This window comes from Oncorhynchus gorbuscha, linkage group LG01 (assembly GCF_021184085.1).
Source record: "Oncorhynchus gorbuscha isolate QuinsamMale2020 ecotype Even-year linkage group LG01, OgorEven_v1.0, whole genome shotgun sequence".
Taxonomy (NCBI): Eukaryota; Metazoa; Chordata; class Actinopteri; order Salmoniformes; family Salmonidae; genus Oncorhynchus; species Oncorhynchus gorbuscha.
In genome coordinates, this window is record NC_060173.1 from 73,887,496 (window position 1) to 73,902,751 (window position 15,256).

A 15,256-nucleotide genomic window follows, 5' to 3' on the forward strand; every position below is an offset into this window, starting at 1 on the left:
AACGAGCTTCAATGCCATACAGCACTCCTTCCGTGGCCTCCAACTGCTCTTAAATGCGAGTAAAACCAAATGCATGCTTTTCAACCGATCGCTGCCTGCACCCGCATGCCCGACTAGCATCACCACCCTGGATGGTTCCGACCTTGAATATGTGGACATCTATAAGTACCTAGGTGTCTGGCTAGACTGCAAACTCTCCTTCCAGACCCACATCAAACATCTCCAATCGAAAATCAAATCAAGAGTCGGCTTTCTATTCCGCAACAAAGCCTCCTTCACTCACGCTGCCAAGCTTACCCTAGTTAAACTGACTATCCTACCGATCCTCGACTTCGGCGATGTCATCTACAAAATGGCTTCCAACACTCTACTCAGCAAACTGGATGCAGTCTATCACAGTGCCATCCGTTTTGTCACTAAAGCACCTTATACCACCCACCACTGCGACTTGTATGCTCTAGTCGGCTGGCCCTCACTACATATTCGTCGCCAGACCCACTGGCTCCAGGTCATCTACAAGTCCATGCTAGGTAAAGCTCCGCCTTACCTCAGTTCACTGGTCACGATGGCAACACCCATCCGTAGCACGCGCTCCAGCAGGTGTATCTCACTGATCATCCCTAAAGCCAACACATCATTTGGCCGCCTTTCGTTCCAGTACTCTGCTGCCTGTGACTGGAACGAATTGCAAAAATCGCTGAAGTTGGAGACTTTTATCTCCCTCACCAACTTCAAACATCAGCTATCCGAGCAGCTAACCGATCGCTGCAGCTGTACATAGTCTATAGGAAAATAGCCCACCCATTTTCACCTACCTCATTCCCATACTTTTTTTATACTGTTTTTATTTATTTATTTTTCTGCTCTTTTGCACACCAATATCTCTACCTGTACATGACCTGATCATTTATCACTCCAGTGTTAATCTGCAAAACTGTATTATTCGCCTACCTCCTCATGCCTTTTGCACACATTGTATATAGACTGCCCATTTTTTTTTTTCTACTGTGTTACTGACTTGTTAATTGTTTATTCCATGTGTAACTCTGTGTTGTCTGTTCACACTGCTATACTTTTATCTTGGCCAGGTCGCAGTTGCAAATGAGAACTTGTTCTCAACTAGCCTACCTGGTTAAATAAAGGTGAAATAAAAAAATAAAAAATAAAAAAAACCCAAGGAAACGGTTCCAATTGTATTTCCACCATTTATTTTTCCCATATGGGATTTTAGAAAAACATCAAATAAGGTCTGTATTTCTTGTAGGCTTACCCTGGCGTTACGTTTTAGTAACCGTGTAAATCTTTCCAGGACAAGGTGACTTTTATCAAGATATTTGCCTGTATTTACCCCCAAAATGTAATACTAATTAGCTGCTAAAGTGGCTATCATAAAGAACTACAAATTCAATGATGATCTGGACGAGACTACGAATCTCTGGATTAACTATCTAATGTTAGCTAAATGTAGTAATGAATAAATAGGCTACATTTCTTTAAATGGACAATTTTGTTAACTGTCTTGTGCAAGTTTTACATTGACAAAATACCTGTTAGCAAAGGTATCAGCTAGAGATGACGTGCAGGAGCTTGCAGGGATTTTTAGTTTTGCATGATGTCTACTTTGATGCTAATTGGCACTTTCGAATCTGAGAGTAAATAGAGCTGAATATATTCTAAAGTCACCTTGTCCTAGAGAGATTTGAACAGTTATCAAAAGTAATGTCAGAGTAACCCTAAATGAAACACTTCCCTTGGGGAAAATGAATGGTGGAAAACTTATTGGAACCATTTACCTGTTTGACCGCTAGGTTTTATGGGTATTATGACACCTCCATTGAAAATCAGGGTTATTCCACCAAATATTGATTTCTGAACTCTTCCTACATTAAAACATTAGTATTGTGTTGTTTAAAAATGAATATGAACTTATTTTCTTTGCATTATTCGAAGTCTGACAACACTGCATCTTTTTTGTTATTTTGATCAGTTGTCATTTTCTGCAAATAAATGCTCTAAATGCTCTAAATATTTTTATTTGGAATTTGGGAGAAAGTTTGTCAGTAGTTTATAGAATACAACCAAAATGTTAATTTTACCCAAACAAATACCTATAAATAGTAAATCCAGAGAAACTGATAATTTTGCAGTGGTCTCTTCATGTTTTCCAGTGCTGTATATCTAGCTGATGATTATGACGTAAAATGTTTTCTTTGTGTATCTCTTGTTGCGTCATTATTGTTGCCATTGTCCTGTCTGGAAGAAGGTTCATTGAATGGGCATATGCATCATGGACAGTAGGGGGAGTGCACGTGCTTCTCAAATGTAACATTTCATGCCTTCTCCACACTCGTCCTCACAAGAGCATATTCAAGAGAACGTCCTCAGAGAATGCATTTGAAGCACGGTAGTAAGCATATTGAGAAACACCCATGATTTTGGTTCGTGAGTGTGTGTGATATTGGTGTTGGATAAGTGTTTTCGACATTATAAAGAAAACCTTTTAAAAACAATGCAACATTGCTATGTTGATCTGATCCTTGCTGTTGGAAAACTACATTAGTGTCTGACTTTCGGCTGTCACCGATGCACGTCCCCCGACTTCACTCTTCGACTTTCGTTTACAGTCAGTCGCTTTCTCCTTACCCATTCAGCACGCCCGATATCTTGACATTGCATTAGTCAAGCCACTTAGTCTTCCAACTGCAAATGATATGTTTCTCCAAAGTGACTAACAATAACCTAGCAAATTAACAATAATTGGTGGACTTTTCCATACTGCACTGCAAGGAAGAATTAAACAGCATTTTTAGTTAGTCAAGCCTTATCTACCTCACCTCTGACATTTGTGAGCCAATGTAAAAGAGGTCAATATGTCCATGTTTACACTGTCCATAGTTCATTGTCACATTTAATCTCTGTAAAAAAAACAAACATCTTTCTTGTGTTCTCTTTAAGGTCTAAGGACAAGTGGTAAGCACTTGCAATGGATTGATCTGTGATCAATTTAGCTTTGAGACAGTTAGCTAGCAACAGTGTGCAGGCTCAGATGTTGTAATACTCTCTCCACAGAAATTAAGGGGGGGGGTGGGACATGCACGTTAAAAGCATTAGGTACATTAACAGCACCACATGTAGAAATGTGGTGTAGGAGAGTGATAGAAATCCTCATCCTTGGGTTTAGGAGCTAACAAATGAAGCTCGTTCTGCTACTACTACTTAACACCTGCATTGCTGTACCTAAAATGTTTCAGCTTGTGTTTACATTGCCTCTGTGTGTGTTTGGGGGAAGATGTCAAGTCAGGCCGAGGTGCTGATGGAGAAAGTGGGGAATGCTGGGGTAATCACCTTGAATCGATCCAAAGCCCTGAACTTGATCCGACTCTCTCACTATCTAGGCTACCTGTCACTAGGGCCATGGGTCAGATCCCCTACTGCAAACAACAGCAGCCAACTGTAGGAGTAGTTAATTAAATGTGGCAACAGTTTGGCTAAACTGCTTACTGTTAAGGCCTCTCTTCACAGTAGGAAATTGGGCAAGTTAAGGTTGCATTCAAAATCTTAAATGTTGAAAAACTTGTTTTAATGGCCGTGGAACGTGCAAATACTTGTTTAAACACAAATATATTTTGCAATATGCAACAACTATTCTATAGCTTGAATGCAATGAGTTACATTGGCATTCCAATGGGCAAATGTAGTAGCTTGTCGTGTATCATGGGTAAACCTAAGATGGCAGTCAGCATTGACAGCATCCACATAATGTACTAAACTGTTTTGAATCTATTGCATGTTTCATCGTAGAAATGGTAGACGCACAAGGAGACTGATATTGTGATTATCAAAGGAGCCGGTGGGAAAGCCTTCTGTGCTGGTGGAGACATCAGACGTAAACAACATGATCTTGATTTGTACTGAATGTGGTCATCTACATTTTCAAACGGGCGTCTTATCATCTCTGTGCTTTACTGAGCGCATTTTGTGATGTCATTTCCCCCTAGCTGTGACTGAAGCGGGGAAGCGTAGGAGATCCCCTTGGTAATGACGTCTTCCGTGAAGAATACATCCTGAACAATACTATTGTTACGTGTCCCAATCACGCATCTTCCATGATTATGTAAGAGAGGGGAGAGTTCTATAACAAACAGTATGCCTGTGTATTACATAATGTTTGGTTTTCATTATGAACCTACAAGGACAGACCGTACTGTACATCCATTTTCTCTGATGAGACCAGTTATTTTTTTTTGTATCTTAAGAGTACCTGTTTCCCTCCTTTGGCTATCAGTGACTTTTTCTACAACACTTGCTTTGACTTATATTTTATATTTTAAGGAACATATCAGAAACCATATGTGGCCCTTATTGATGGGATAACAATGGGAGGGGTGAGGATAAAAAAATCTATTATTTTGCCCAGACCTCCGAGCATACAGATAGATTACATTGCAAGTTATTTCTGCGGTGCATGTTTTGACCACCAGATGGCGACATGAGCGGGCATGATTAGCATGATTTCCTTGGAGCAGAGATGGAGTGTGGTCCTGGCTGTCACTGTAGCTTGTCTCAGTAATCTCCCTTGAAAAGGTTAGATGAAAATAAAAACAGGTAGGCTTCTAAACACAAACATGGTTTGCCAAAACCAAACAAGATGGCAGATAAGTAGCCAGTTGCGGTGCATGGGTAAAATCACTGGGGAAGCCATATTTAATATTTAGCTCTGTGTTGTGATAATTGCATTGTTTGCTCTTTAACCTATTAGATCATATTCCTTGCAACTGTGATATATAGGCATAAAGGCTGAGACGATAAGAAGAATACATTCAACCACGCCTTTATTTTACATGACCTACAGCATGGTCAAGCAAGTTAATGTTTCCGACATTTTCGGACCACTAAACTACTATTGATTTAGAATCACCCTACACCAATGCCATCCTCCTCTCTTTCATGTTGACAAAACGATCACTCTGTCATACAGTACATGCTTGTATTTTTTTTTGTCCTAGAATACCTGGCTAAAATGCTTGCTCGCTAGCCTAACTTCCATTCATGGGCAACATTATTTAGTTAACATTAGCCGTCTACATCTGGCTACATATTGAACTTCCATCCTCTCAGGCCAGGGGCACAACAATGTATGAATTAATGGTTAGATCAGAATCGCCATTATAATCATTGGCCAGTATGTACAATTAAGTAAAACCTCTCCCTCCAATTTTCAATTTTAGCTAGCTGGGTAACTATCCACCAGAGGACAACGAGATGCAACAATTCCAAGTTTTTCTGTCAATTATGTATGCTCTCTATGGGATTTGATAGGAGTGTTGTCAAATCCTTGTATACAAAATTAGCCAATCAGCATTGAGCTAAACTGAGCGAGCTCAACTGAGAATGGTCCTGGCGCACAAAAAACTAGTGTCAAGGGAAGCTAGCTTGAATTGGCCCTTTCCCCGGTGCTCGCTGGCTTCACTTGCCTTCAATGCGATGGGTGGCCACAATGTCATACTCGTTTGGACCAGACAGCATCAGGTAGAATGCCCACACATAGAGATACAGGGGAGCTCTGTTTCTCCTGTGAGATACATTCAGCTTCTTGCGAATTGAAGAAAATGTATGAAACATAGAGAGACGAAAGATAAATCATTTTGTTTTTTAATTGGGATTTTTTGGGGGGGAAACCCTTGGCCACTATGAATACACACCACTGCAGGTAGCCAGTTGGGTCACAAACTAGAATAGGTATTTGAATATGTTGTCATTTTGTGAATATCATGTCCCTTTTTTTGCGTGCAGAAATACTACATTTGGAATGTTTAGCCTTTGAGTCATCACCAGTGACCCAATTTCAGGTTCTTTGAAATGACTAATGTTCCAAAAACAAGGACTGATTTAGCCTTTGGTGGAAAACTTTTGTACTATACGTGCATTAGACTACCATCCACAGCAGTATGAAAATGCTTTAATTTGCAAAGTTATGGGTCTGATATGGAGGAAATACTGATGGACATTTGATTTATTGCCCCTCATTCACTCTCAAGGAAGTACTTGTGTATTTCATTCCCTTCAAACAGAATTTACTCTGAAGGTTTTGATCATAGTTCAACTGTACACACCTCATTTACACAAAGGCCTCTCTGTCTAGAGTACAATTAATTTGCCCCTATTAGTTCACACACTGTTCAAGTCCTTTGATGACACCCTCTTTATAGCTGACAATAAAATGTGTCAGTTTGCTCTATAATTTACAGACCTTGCTGCAGGTGGCAGCCATGTGCTTAACATCCTGTAGTCCCTTTTTTTATTGTGAATTGATACCAAGGTGGGCTCTCATTGGTCGCGATGAGAAGTGACATAGACCAGAGCATGTTGCTGCCACTGTTTTTTCCCATCCTCCTATCAGACTTGCCCGGTATGTGAATTGATACCTTGTTGTCCTGCAGATGGTTAGAAGCGGAGAGGCACTAGCTACAGTTACTCAGACAGTAGACATAGAGCTGCTGCCGAAGACAGTCAATACAACCATGAAGAGCGCACCATCATACATTGTGATAGGAATGTGTGGAAGTGGTATGTCTGACAGAGTAGAAGCCAAGCCACGATTTAATATGAGTAGCCTAGATTGTTTTGGAATAAAAGGGTTAAAGAAAATCTCACTTATACATACACATTTCGATCCACTCAGAACCTTGTCCAGTCATTCCATGTTAGCGATGTATTATTTCGCCCAGCCCATAATGAGAAGTAATATGTGGCATGTGTATGCTGGATGAGACACTTTGGCAATAGTTTCACCCAGCTGTCAGACTGTCAGCTGTGTGTCCCCTCCCTTCCTCTTCCGGGTGCCCACCAAGGTCACTGAGCACAGACGAACTGCGTGTGTCCATCAGGTTCAATGTGTTTGTGTGTTTTTGTCGGTTTCCCCCTGGCAGGGTGGAGTCATGGAGAGGTGTGAGTGATTTAGATCGAGTTCACACACGGCACACAAAGATATATCAATTTCTTATGGCATATGAAAGGGTTTGACTCAGGCAGGCTACATTCAGACACATCTTCTTGTATGGGGTGGCAGGTAGCCTAGTGGTTAGAGCGTTGGGCCAGTAACCGAAAGGTTGCTAGATCAAATCCCCGAGCTGACAAGGTAAAAATCTGTTGTTCTGCCCCTGAACAAGGCAGTTCAGGGGCACTATTCCTAGGCTGTCATAGTTAAGAACAAATTCTTATTTAGACTTGCCTAGTTAAATAAATAAAAAATAGGGTCACGGAGAGCTGTTCTGGATGACTGTGTGGTAATGCTCTCTCTCAGTAGCTGATGTGAGCCAGGCCTTTAAACAGGTCAACATTCACAAAGCCGAGGTGCCAGATGGATTACCAGGACGTGTACTCAAAGCATGCTGCACGGACCAACTGACAAGTGTCTTCACTGACATTTTCAACCTCTGTTTCAAGCAGACCACCATAGTCCCTGTGCCCAAGGAAGCGAAGGTAACCTGCCTAAATGATTACCACCCCGTGGCACTCATGTCGGTAGCCATGAAGTGCTTTGAAAGGCTGGTCATGGCTTACATCAACAGCATCCTCCCGGAAACTCTAGACCCACTCCAATTTGCATACTGCCCCAACAGATCCACAGATGATGCAATCTTAATCGCACTCCACACTGCCCTTTCCCACCTGGACAAAAGGAACACCTATGTGAGAATACTGTGTGGGAAGGGTAGGCAACAACACGTGTGCCCCGCTGATCCTCAAGACTGGGGCCCCTCAGGGGTGTGTATTTAGTCCCCTCATAGGACACCCTGTTCACCCACGACTGCGTGGCCAAACACGACTCCAAAACCATCATTAAGTTTGCTGACGACACAACAGTGGTAGGCCTGATCACAGACAACGATAAGACAGCCTATAGGGAGGAGGTCAGAGAACTGGCAGTGTGGTGCCAAGACAACAACCTCTCCCTCAATGTGAGCAAGACAAAGGATCTGATTGTGGACTACAGGAAATGGCGGGCCGAACAGGCCCTCATTAACATCGACTGGGCTGTATTGGAGCGGGTTGAGAGTTTCAAGTTCCTTGGTGTCCACATCACCAACGAACTATCATGGTCCAAACACACCAAGACAGTCATGAAGAGGGCACGACAAAACCTTTTCCTCCTAGGCATAGGTCCCCAGATCTTCAAAAGGTTTTACAGTTGCACATTCAAGAGCATCCTGACTGGTTGCATTACCGCCTGGTATGGCAACTGCCCGACATCTGACCATAAGGCGCTACAGGCGTACAGCCCAGTACATCACTGGGGCCAAGCTTCCTAACATCCAGGACCTATATAATAGGCAGTTTCAGAGGAAAGCCCATAAAATTGTCAGACTCGTCACCCAAGTCATAGACTTTTCTCTGCTACCGCACGGCAAGTGGTACCGGAGTGCCAAGTCTAGGACCAAAAGGCTCCTTAACAGCTTCTATCCCCCAAGCCATAAGACTGCTGAACAATTAATCAAATGGCCACCGGACTATTTACATTGACAACCCCCCTCCATTTGCTTTGTACCCTGCTGCTACTCACTGTCTGTTATCTCTGCATAGTCACTTCACCCCTACCTACAGGTGCAAATGACCTCAACTAACCTGTACCCCCGCACACTGACTCGGTACCGGTACCCCCTGTATATAGATTCGTTATTGTTACGTATTGTGTTACTTTTGACATTTTTATTTTATTTTTTACTTTAGTTTATTTGGTAAATATTTGATTAACTCTTCTTGAACTGCTCTGTTGGTTAAGGGCTTGAAAGTAAGCATTTCACACTATGGTCTACACCATAGTGTGACAAATAAAGTTTGATTTTACTTACCTTACTTAATTACTCACCAGTAAGGGGCAATATAGCCTACTACCTGGGGGCCTCCTGAGAATCTCAGGAGTCGTCTAAAGGATTTTTTACACCAAACATCTTTATCACTATTGTTTATACATTTGGGCTTCAAGTTTGTTCTCTGCATATTTCCATGGGGGGAAAGTGTGGATGTCTTAGCGATAGACAACTGGGAAAAATCATAAATTCAGTGGTTGGATGGTGAAAGCAAGTGTTATGGAAGCATTTTACCCCTGTCCAATCAGAACTATCTCCCCTGAGTGAGCGCTTGATTTATTGGCCTGTCTGTTTTTTTATGGTGTGCCCAGATCCCGGTCTAACACTGAAAACAATGACGAGCCTACCTGTTGGCCTGATCAAACACGACAGAGCCACTGGTCTATATTGACACAATTTCTAAACGTGTTATTTCAATCACCCTGCCACATTTTTCAGATGTAAGTTGCATATATTTTTTTAACTCTTATGTACTTAACTCTAAACTGATAACTTGTAATGCAATCTTACATCAGATGATATGCTCACCATTTAGTAATTTTAACAACCATTTAATCCAATTGCAAGAAATGCAAGATTCACATTTCAAAAAAAAAAAAATTCTTTAGTCCTGGTTAAAAAGAATAGTAGATGGTAAATATCCTAGAATTTGACAAGAAGGCATATTAGTCCAAGTCACCGAATGGCACTGATCCAGACCCAAATTCAGTTACTGCTCTTTTCAATCGTTGGGCATCTTTTGAGTTCAATATCATTACATTAGACTTTCATTAGACAGTCATGTATGCATTAGTGAATCAATCATACAATCAATTTGACTTCGGTAAAAACAATCTAACTGTATAACATAATGGCAGTCTGTCACACCCTGATCTGTTTCACCTGTCCTTGTGATTGTCTCCACCCCCCTCTAGCTGTCGCCCATCTTCCCCATTATCCCCTGTGTATTTATACCTGTGTTCACTGTTTGTCCGTTGCCAGTTCGTCTTGTTTGTCAAGTCAACCAGCGTTTTTGTTATCAGCTCCTGCTATTCCCAGTCTCTCTTTTTTCTTGCCCTCCTGGTTTTGACCCTTGCCTACCTTTTCCCCACCTCTGGATTGTTGACCTCTGCCTACCCTGACCCTGAGCCTGCCTGTCGTCCGGTACTGTTGCCCCACCTCAGATTTACTGACCCCTGCCTGCCTTGATCGCCTGCCCCTGTTGGAATATTAAACCATTGTCAATTCGACGTGTCTATATCTGAGTCTTACCTTGATTCCTGATAGTACGAACTGGCCATGACTGACCCAGCAGATCCGGTGCCAGCTCAGTGTGCCCTCGTCTTCGAGCTTCAGCCGCCCTCCTTCCCCTCGGATCATGCCAAGATAGCCTACCTCATCACGCTGATGTCCGGGAGGGCTTTCACCTGGCCTGCTGCAGTGTGGGAACAACAGCCAGTCTGGAGTGGTTCGTGGGAGAAGTGAGAGAGGTTTTTGATGCCCCATTCTCCGGGCGAGAGGACTCCCGCAGTGTAGCTGATTATGCTGTGGATTTCCATACTTTGGCAGCGGAGAGTGCTTGGAATCAAATGGCACTGTCCCATATATTCCTGCACGGCGTCTCAGAGGGTGTCAAGGACACGCTTGCAGCCCGGGGCGTTACCTACGGAGCTCAATTCCTTAATCGCTTGACCATCTGTATCGATGAGTGATTATGGGAACGACGAATGGAGAGGAAATTTAATTTCCAGGGATCCCACCTTGCCTCCAAGTCATCCCGGAAGCTCCTGATGGCCTCGTTGCCGAGAGAACCTGAAGCTTCCCGAACTGCCCCGAGGGCGGCTAAAGATGGCAGAGTCACCTCCTCTTCATGAGCCTATGCCACTAGGCAGAGCTGGGCTATCACCAGCGGAACGGCAATACAGGATTGACATGAAGAGTTGTCTGTATTGCATGACTCTTCGTCATTTTGTGTCCCATTGTCCTTTAAAAAACCAGGCTCACCGGTAGGAGCGAGTACTCTGGTGGGCTATGGAGAAAATTCCTGTTAGGAGCGTCATTGACCAGAGCTTCCGGTACTGTTGCCCCACCTCTGGTTTACTGACCCCTGCCTGCCTTGACCTGTCTCTTTCCTGCCCCTGTTGGAATATTAAACCATTGTCAATTTGACGAGACTGCATCTGGGTCTTACCTTGATTCCTGATAGTAGTCATTTATTTGAATGGTAAATCTCTTGATAAACTGGGTAAATCAAGATGTAGCCTAGGCCTATTCACAATATACTGGTCAATGCATATTCAATAGGAGTGCATGCATGCATTGCGTTATTGAGCTTGTTTTGGTTGATTTCATGGGGCTACAGATGACAAACAATCAGTTTCCATTTGGGACTGATCAAAGTTTACTTACAAAGCCGGAAGCTACCAGTATCATTTTGCGTTGTAAAGTGTTCTTGCCTGTATGGACATTGTTCTGTGAACAGTAAATAACAGTTTCAACATTTCTACATGCCATGTCACATTATTCAAGTGTGTTAACTTCTGGGAGGCATGAGTGGGGAGCTAACATGATACAGCCCAGACTCCCGGTGCAGGATAAGTGCTAGCTGTGCCACCAGAGATTCTGGGTTCGAGCCCAAGCTCTGTTGCAGCCGGCTGCGACTGGGAGGTCCATGGGGCAAAGCACAATTGGCCCAGCATCGTCAGGGAGGGTTTCGCCGGCGGGATATCCGTCTCATTGCGCACTAGCGTAGGCTGGGCGCAGTGCACGCTGACCAGGTCGCCGGGTGTACAGCGTTTCCTTGGACACATTGGTGCGGCTGGCTTCCGGGTTGGATGGGTATTGTGTCAAGAAGCAGTGTGGCTTGGTTGGGTTGTGTTTCAGAGGATGCATGGCTCTTGACCTTCGCCTCTCCCGAGTCTGTACGGGAGTTGCAGCAATGAGACAAGACTGTAACTACTACCAATTGGGGAGAATATATATATCTTTTTTTAAAGGCACATTCTAGTAACAACAATTCTAGGACCGAAACGTTTTTCATGTTTTAGTATAGGAAAAGTACAGAAATTTCGGTATACCGTGCAACACTCGTAGCACAGTGACTCTTTCCACTGTGTCCTATTGAAGCACACTAGCTAATGGAGAATTAGTATTTACAGCAAACAATAAAAAAATATATATATATGCATGCCAGCAAAGCCAGACCACTAAACAAGACATTAATTGCACTATAACGGTGACAAACGGTGCCGACAAACTTAATGAGCGAGCTAGGACATAGCTATATTGACTATTTGTTCGACACTTTTGAAATGTACATCGACAGAATTCAGAACATTGGCCGTTCTTACAGTTTTCTCCTTGTAAACCCAAGTCAGAACCGTGGGATAAACAAAGGGGGTATATAAAGAAGACAATAAAAGCTCTTAAAATATTCAATGATGACATTTCTCTAAAACAGGTTATATGCTACATGTGAACCACTAAGTCAGAACAGTAGGCAAAATTAAGAGGGGAAAAGGAACCAAATTATTAGGGTGAGGCACTTGGAATACTACACAACATACACGTAGTATTACTTTCTTAGCTACAATGTACATATTTCCCTGTCATCAAAGTCTGTCATTCTCTGGATGTATGGTGCATTTAAGACAACTGGGAACTCTGGAAGAAAAAAAACAAGGTCCAAACATGATGACGTCAGTGATATTCAGGTCTGAGCTCTAAAAAGAGGCCCGAAATCCTGACTTACAATTCCGAGTTGGATGACTGTTCAAAAGTATTTTCCCAGTCGGAGCTCGTTTTTTCCTGAGTTCCCCGTTGTCTTGAACTCACTGAAGTCAGATTTCCCAGTTACGAGTTTCAAGTTATTTTCAATCCAGTCCTGCTGGATTGACAGAATGGCCAATGCTTAATGTTTGTCCTTTTAAGCTTGGAAAAGAGACCCTTAAACCCAGACTTGGGACCACACACCCACTTCACTGAATAGCAGGCTAGGGATTGCTTTGCAATGCTTGCAGTTAGCCACTGATTCATTCCAAACCACTCATGATTGAATTTGCTATTTCCAACTTGTTCTGTAATGTTTGTCCAATGGTCGATGAGCACCGATACGTTTTATCTATAATTTCTCTTCATTATTTCTCTTTGTATGACAAGGATTTAAAAGGATTTGCTAGTAGATTGTCGACTTGATTCATGATAATGATTGCTAGCTAAGATTTTGAATGTATGAGGTTGACATGATCAGTACAATCAAAGCTACTGTAGATATAACGTGATTTGACGTCATTTTTTTCTGTGGCCATCGACGTTTAGTCTTCTTGGTTGGGCACTTCTAATGTAACTCTATGGCAGCACCCAAGGGGCCTGAATTTTCTAGCTCTACCCTTAGATTGGGCAGTGACGTTGTGTCCCCATGAGTGACAGAACACTGAGCCAATCACAGCAGAACTAGAGAACATTACCAACCCCTACGCTCCGTATTTTCCACTAGCTGCCCCACCACCACAGAAAGCAATAAACTAGGTTGAAACACCTGCATTTTGGAGCTGACTTACTCAAGAAACCAAAAAAGAGACCCAGTTTTTATGCATGGACTTGCCTGCAAATGATCACCCTCAATTGCCAGTAATATCCCCATTCCAACAACTGCCATATGGCATTTCATAATCTAGCATTAAAGAGTCAGAGGATAGAGGAAGCTAAAAATGTAAACGAAATTGATCAGCAACTTGCGTGGTCTCCTGTTGATGATGATACACCAACGGCATCTTAGGTTGATGCTCTACATCATTTTACAATTGATCTGAATTTATGCTTGATGTTAGATAGAAGAAGCATAGTATTTCTGGCCTTGAATGTTTTCAGTACATCTGAAAGGTTTTCAACAGTTCTCTGGACATTTTGTGCATTTACATTTGAATTAGGATGTGTATGGGCTGCTGATGGCTGCCAGACATTGTAGTCTATCAAATTAGGCACCATAGATGCCGTTCTTTCAAGACGACCAGACACTCTGGGACGGCTCGCATCTGGATGTTCAATTAATCCATTAGTGAGATCAAAAACACTCAGTCTCTACAAAGTTACCGACTTCCTTCCTAACCCAGTTGCAGGAGAGGAAGGAAACCACTCAGGGATTTCACCAAGAGGCCTATAGTCTTTAAAACAGTTATATTTATTGAAAATATATTGCAAGACCTGAAAATGGTTGTCTAGCAATGATCAATGACACATTTGACAGAGCTTAAAGAACAATGGGCAAATTTTGTACAGTCCAGGTGTGGAATGCTCTTAGAGACTTACCCAAAAAGACTCACAGCTGTAATCTCTGCCAAAGGTACTTCTACAAAGTATTGAGTCAGGGGTATTTAATATTTATGTAAATTAGATATGTCTGTATTTCATTTTTTAAATAAATGTGCATAAATGTCTTAACATGGATGTCAATTATGGCAGCCCCCGCTCCTCTCTGATTCAGAGGGGTTGGGTTAAATGCGGAAGCAACATTTCAGTTGAATGCCTTCAGTTGTACAGGTTGTACTAGGAATCCCCCTTTATTTATTTATATTTTTACTTTGTCATTATGAGGTATTGTGTGTAGATGGATGAGAATTTTGCTTTGTAATTTCAGAAAATGTCCATAATATATCTGCCGCTAATAGTGGAATAATATTGTTTCATAGTATTACTTACCCACCAGTGTTGTGATGGCTGTGATATTCGAATATTGATTTCTCCCGCCAAAGCTGCATCTGTTGTCAAACCGGGAAAGCTGTTCTGACTTTGTGGCTGTGTTATCTAGTGGAAATCCCTAATTTCCTGGTTGCTAACGCTGCTGGGTTTTTCCAGGCTCAACATTTTCCCGTGTGTATTAAGAATGGTCCACCACCCAGAGAACATCCAGCCAACTTTACACAACTGTGGGAAGCATTGGAGTCAACATGGTCCAGCATCCCTGTGGAACGCTTTCGACACCTTGTAGAGTCCATGCCCCGATGAATTGAGGCTGTTCTGAGGGCAAAAGTGTGTGCAAATCAATATTACGAAGGTGTTCCTAATGTTTTGTTCACTCAGTGTATATTATGGGTATTTTCTGAAGGCTGTAACACAACAAAATGTGGAATAAGTCAACGACAGCTGCATATGCGTACTAGCCAATACTTACAGTGCATTCGGAAAGTATTCAGACCCCTTCACTTTTTCCACATTTTGTTTATTTTACAGCGTTATTCTAAAATTAGGGGGAAAAAATATTTTTCATTCATCAATCTACACACAATACCCCTGAATGACATAGCAGGGTTTTGGCAAATTTATACAAATCTGAAATATCACATTTACATCAGACTCTTTACTCAGTACTTTGTTGAAGCCCTTTGGCAGCAATTACAGCATTGAGTCTT

At 42.3% G+C, this 15,256-nt stretch overlaps 1 protein-coding gene across 1 annotated transcript in view; it reads left to right on the forward strand.

Moving 5' to 3' along the window:
• Positions 1–3,289: 3,289 nt before the first annotated feature.
• The window catches only part of hibch (3-hydroxyisobutyryl-CoA hydrolase), a 64,955-nt gene continuing 52,988 nt past the window's right edge, over positions 3,290–15,256 (forward strand). The window contains 5 exon segments of the mRNA XM_046366661.1: positions 3,290–3,386; positions 3,773–3,886; positions 3,999–4,021; positions 4,023–4,078; positions 4,331–4,385. Of these exon segments, the coding sequence (XP_046222617.1) occupies positions 3,290–3,386; positions 3,773–3,886; positions 3,999–4,021; positions 4,023–4,078; positions 4,331–4,385 (345 nt within the window).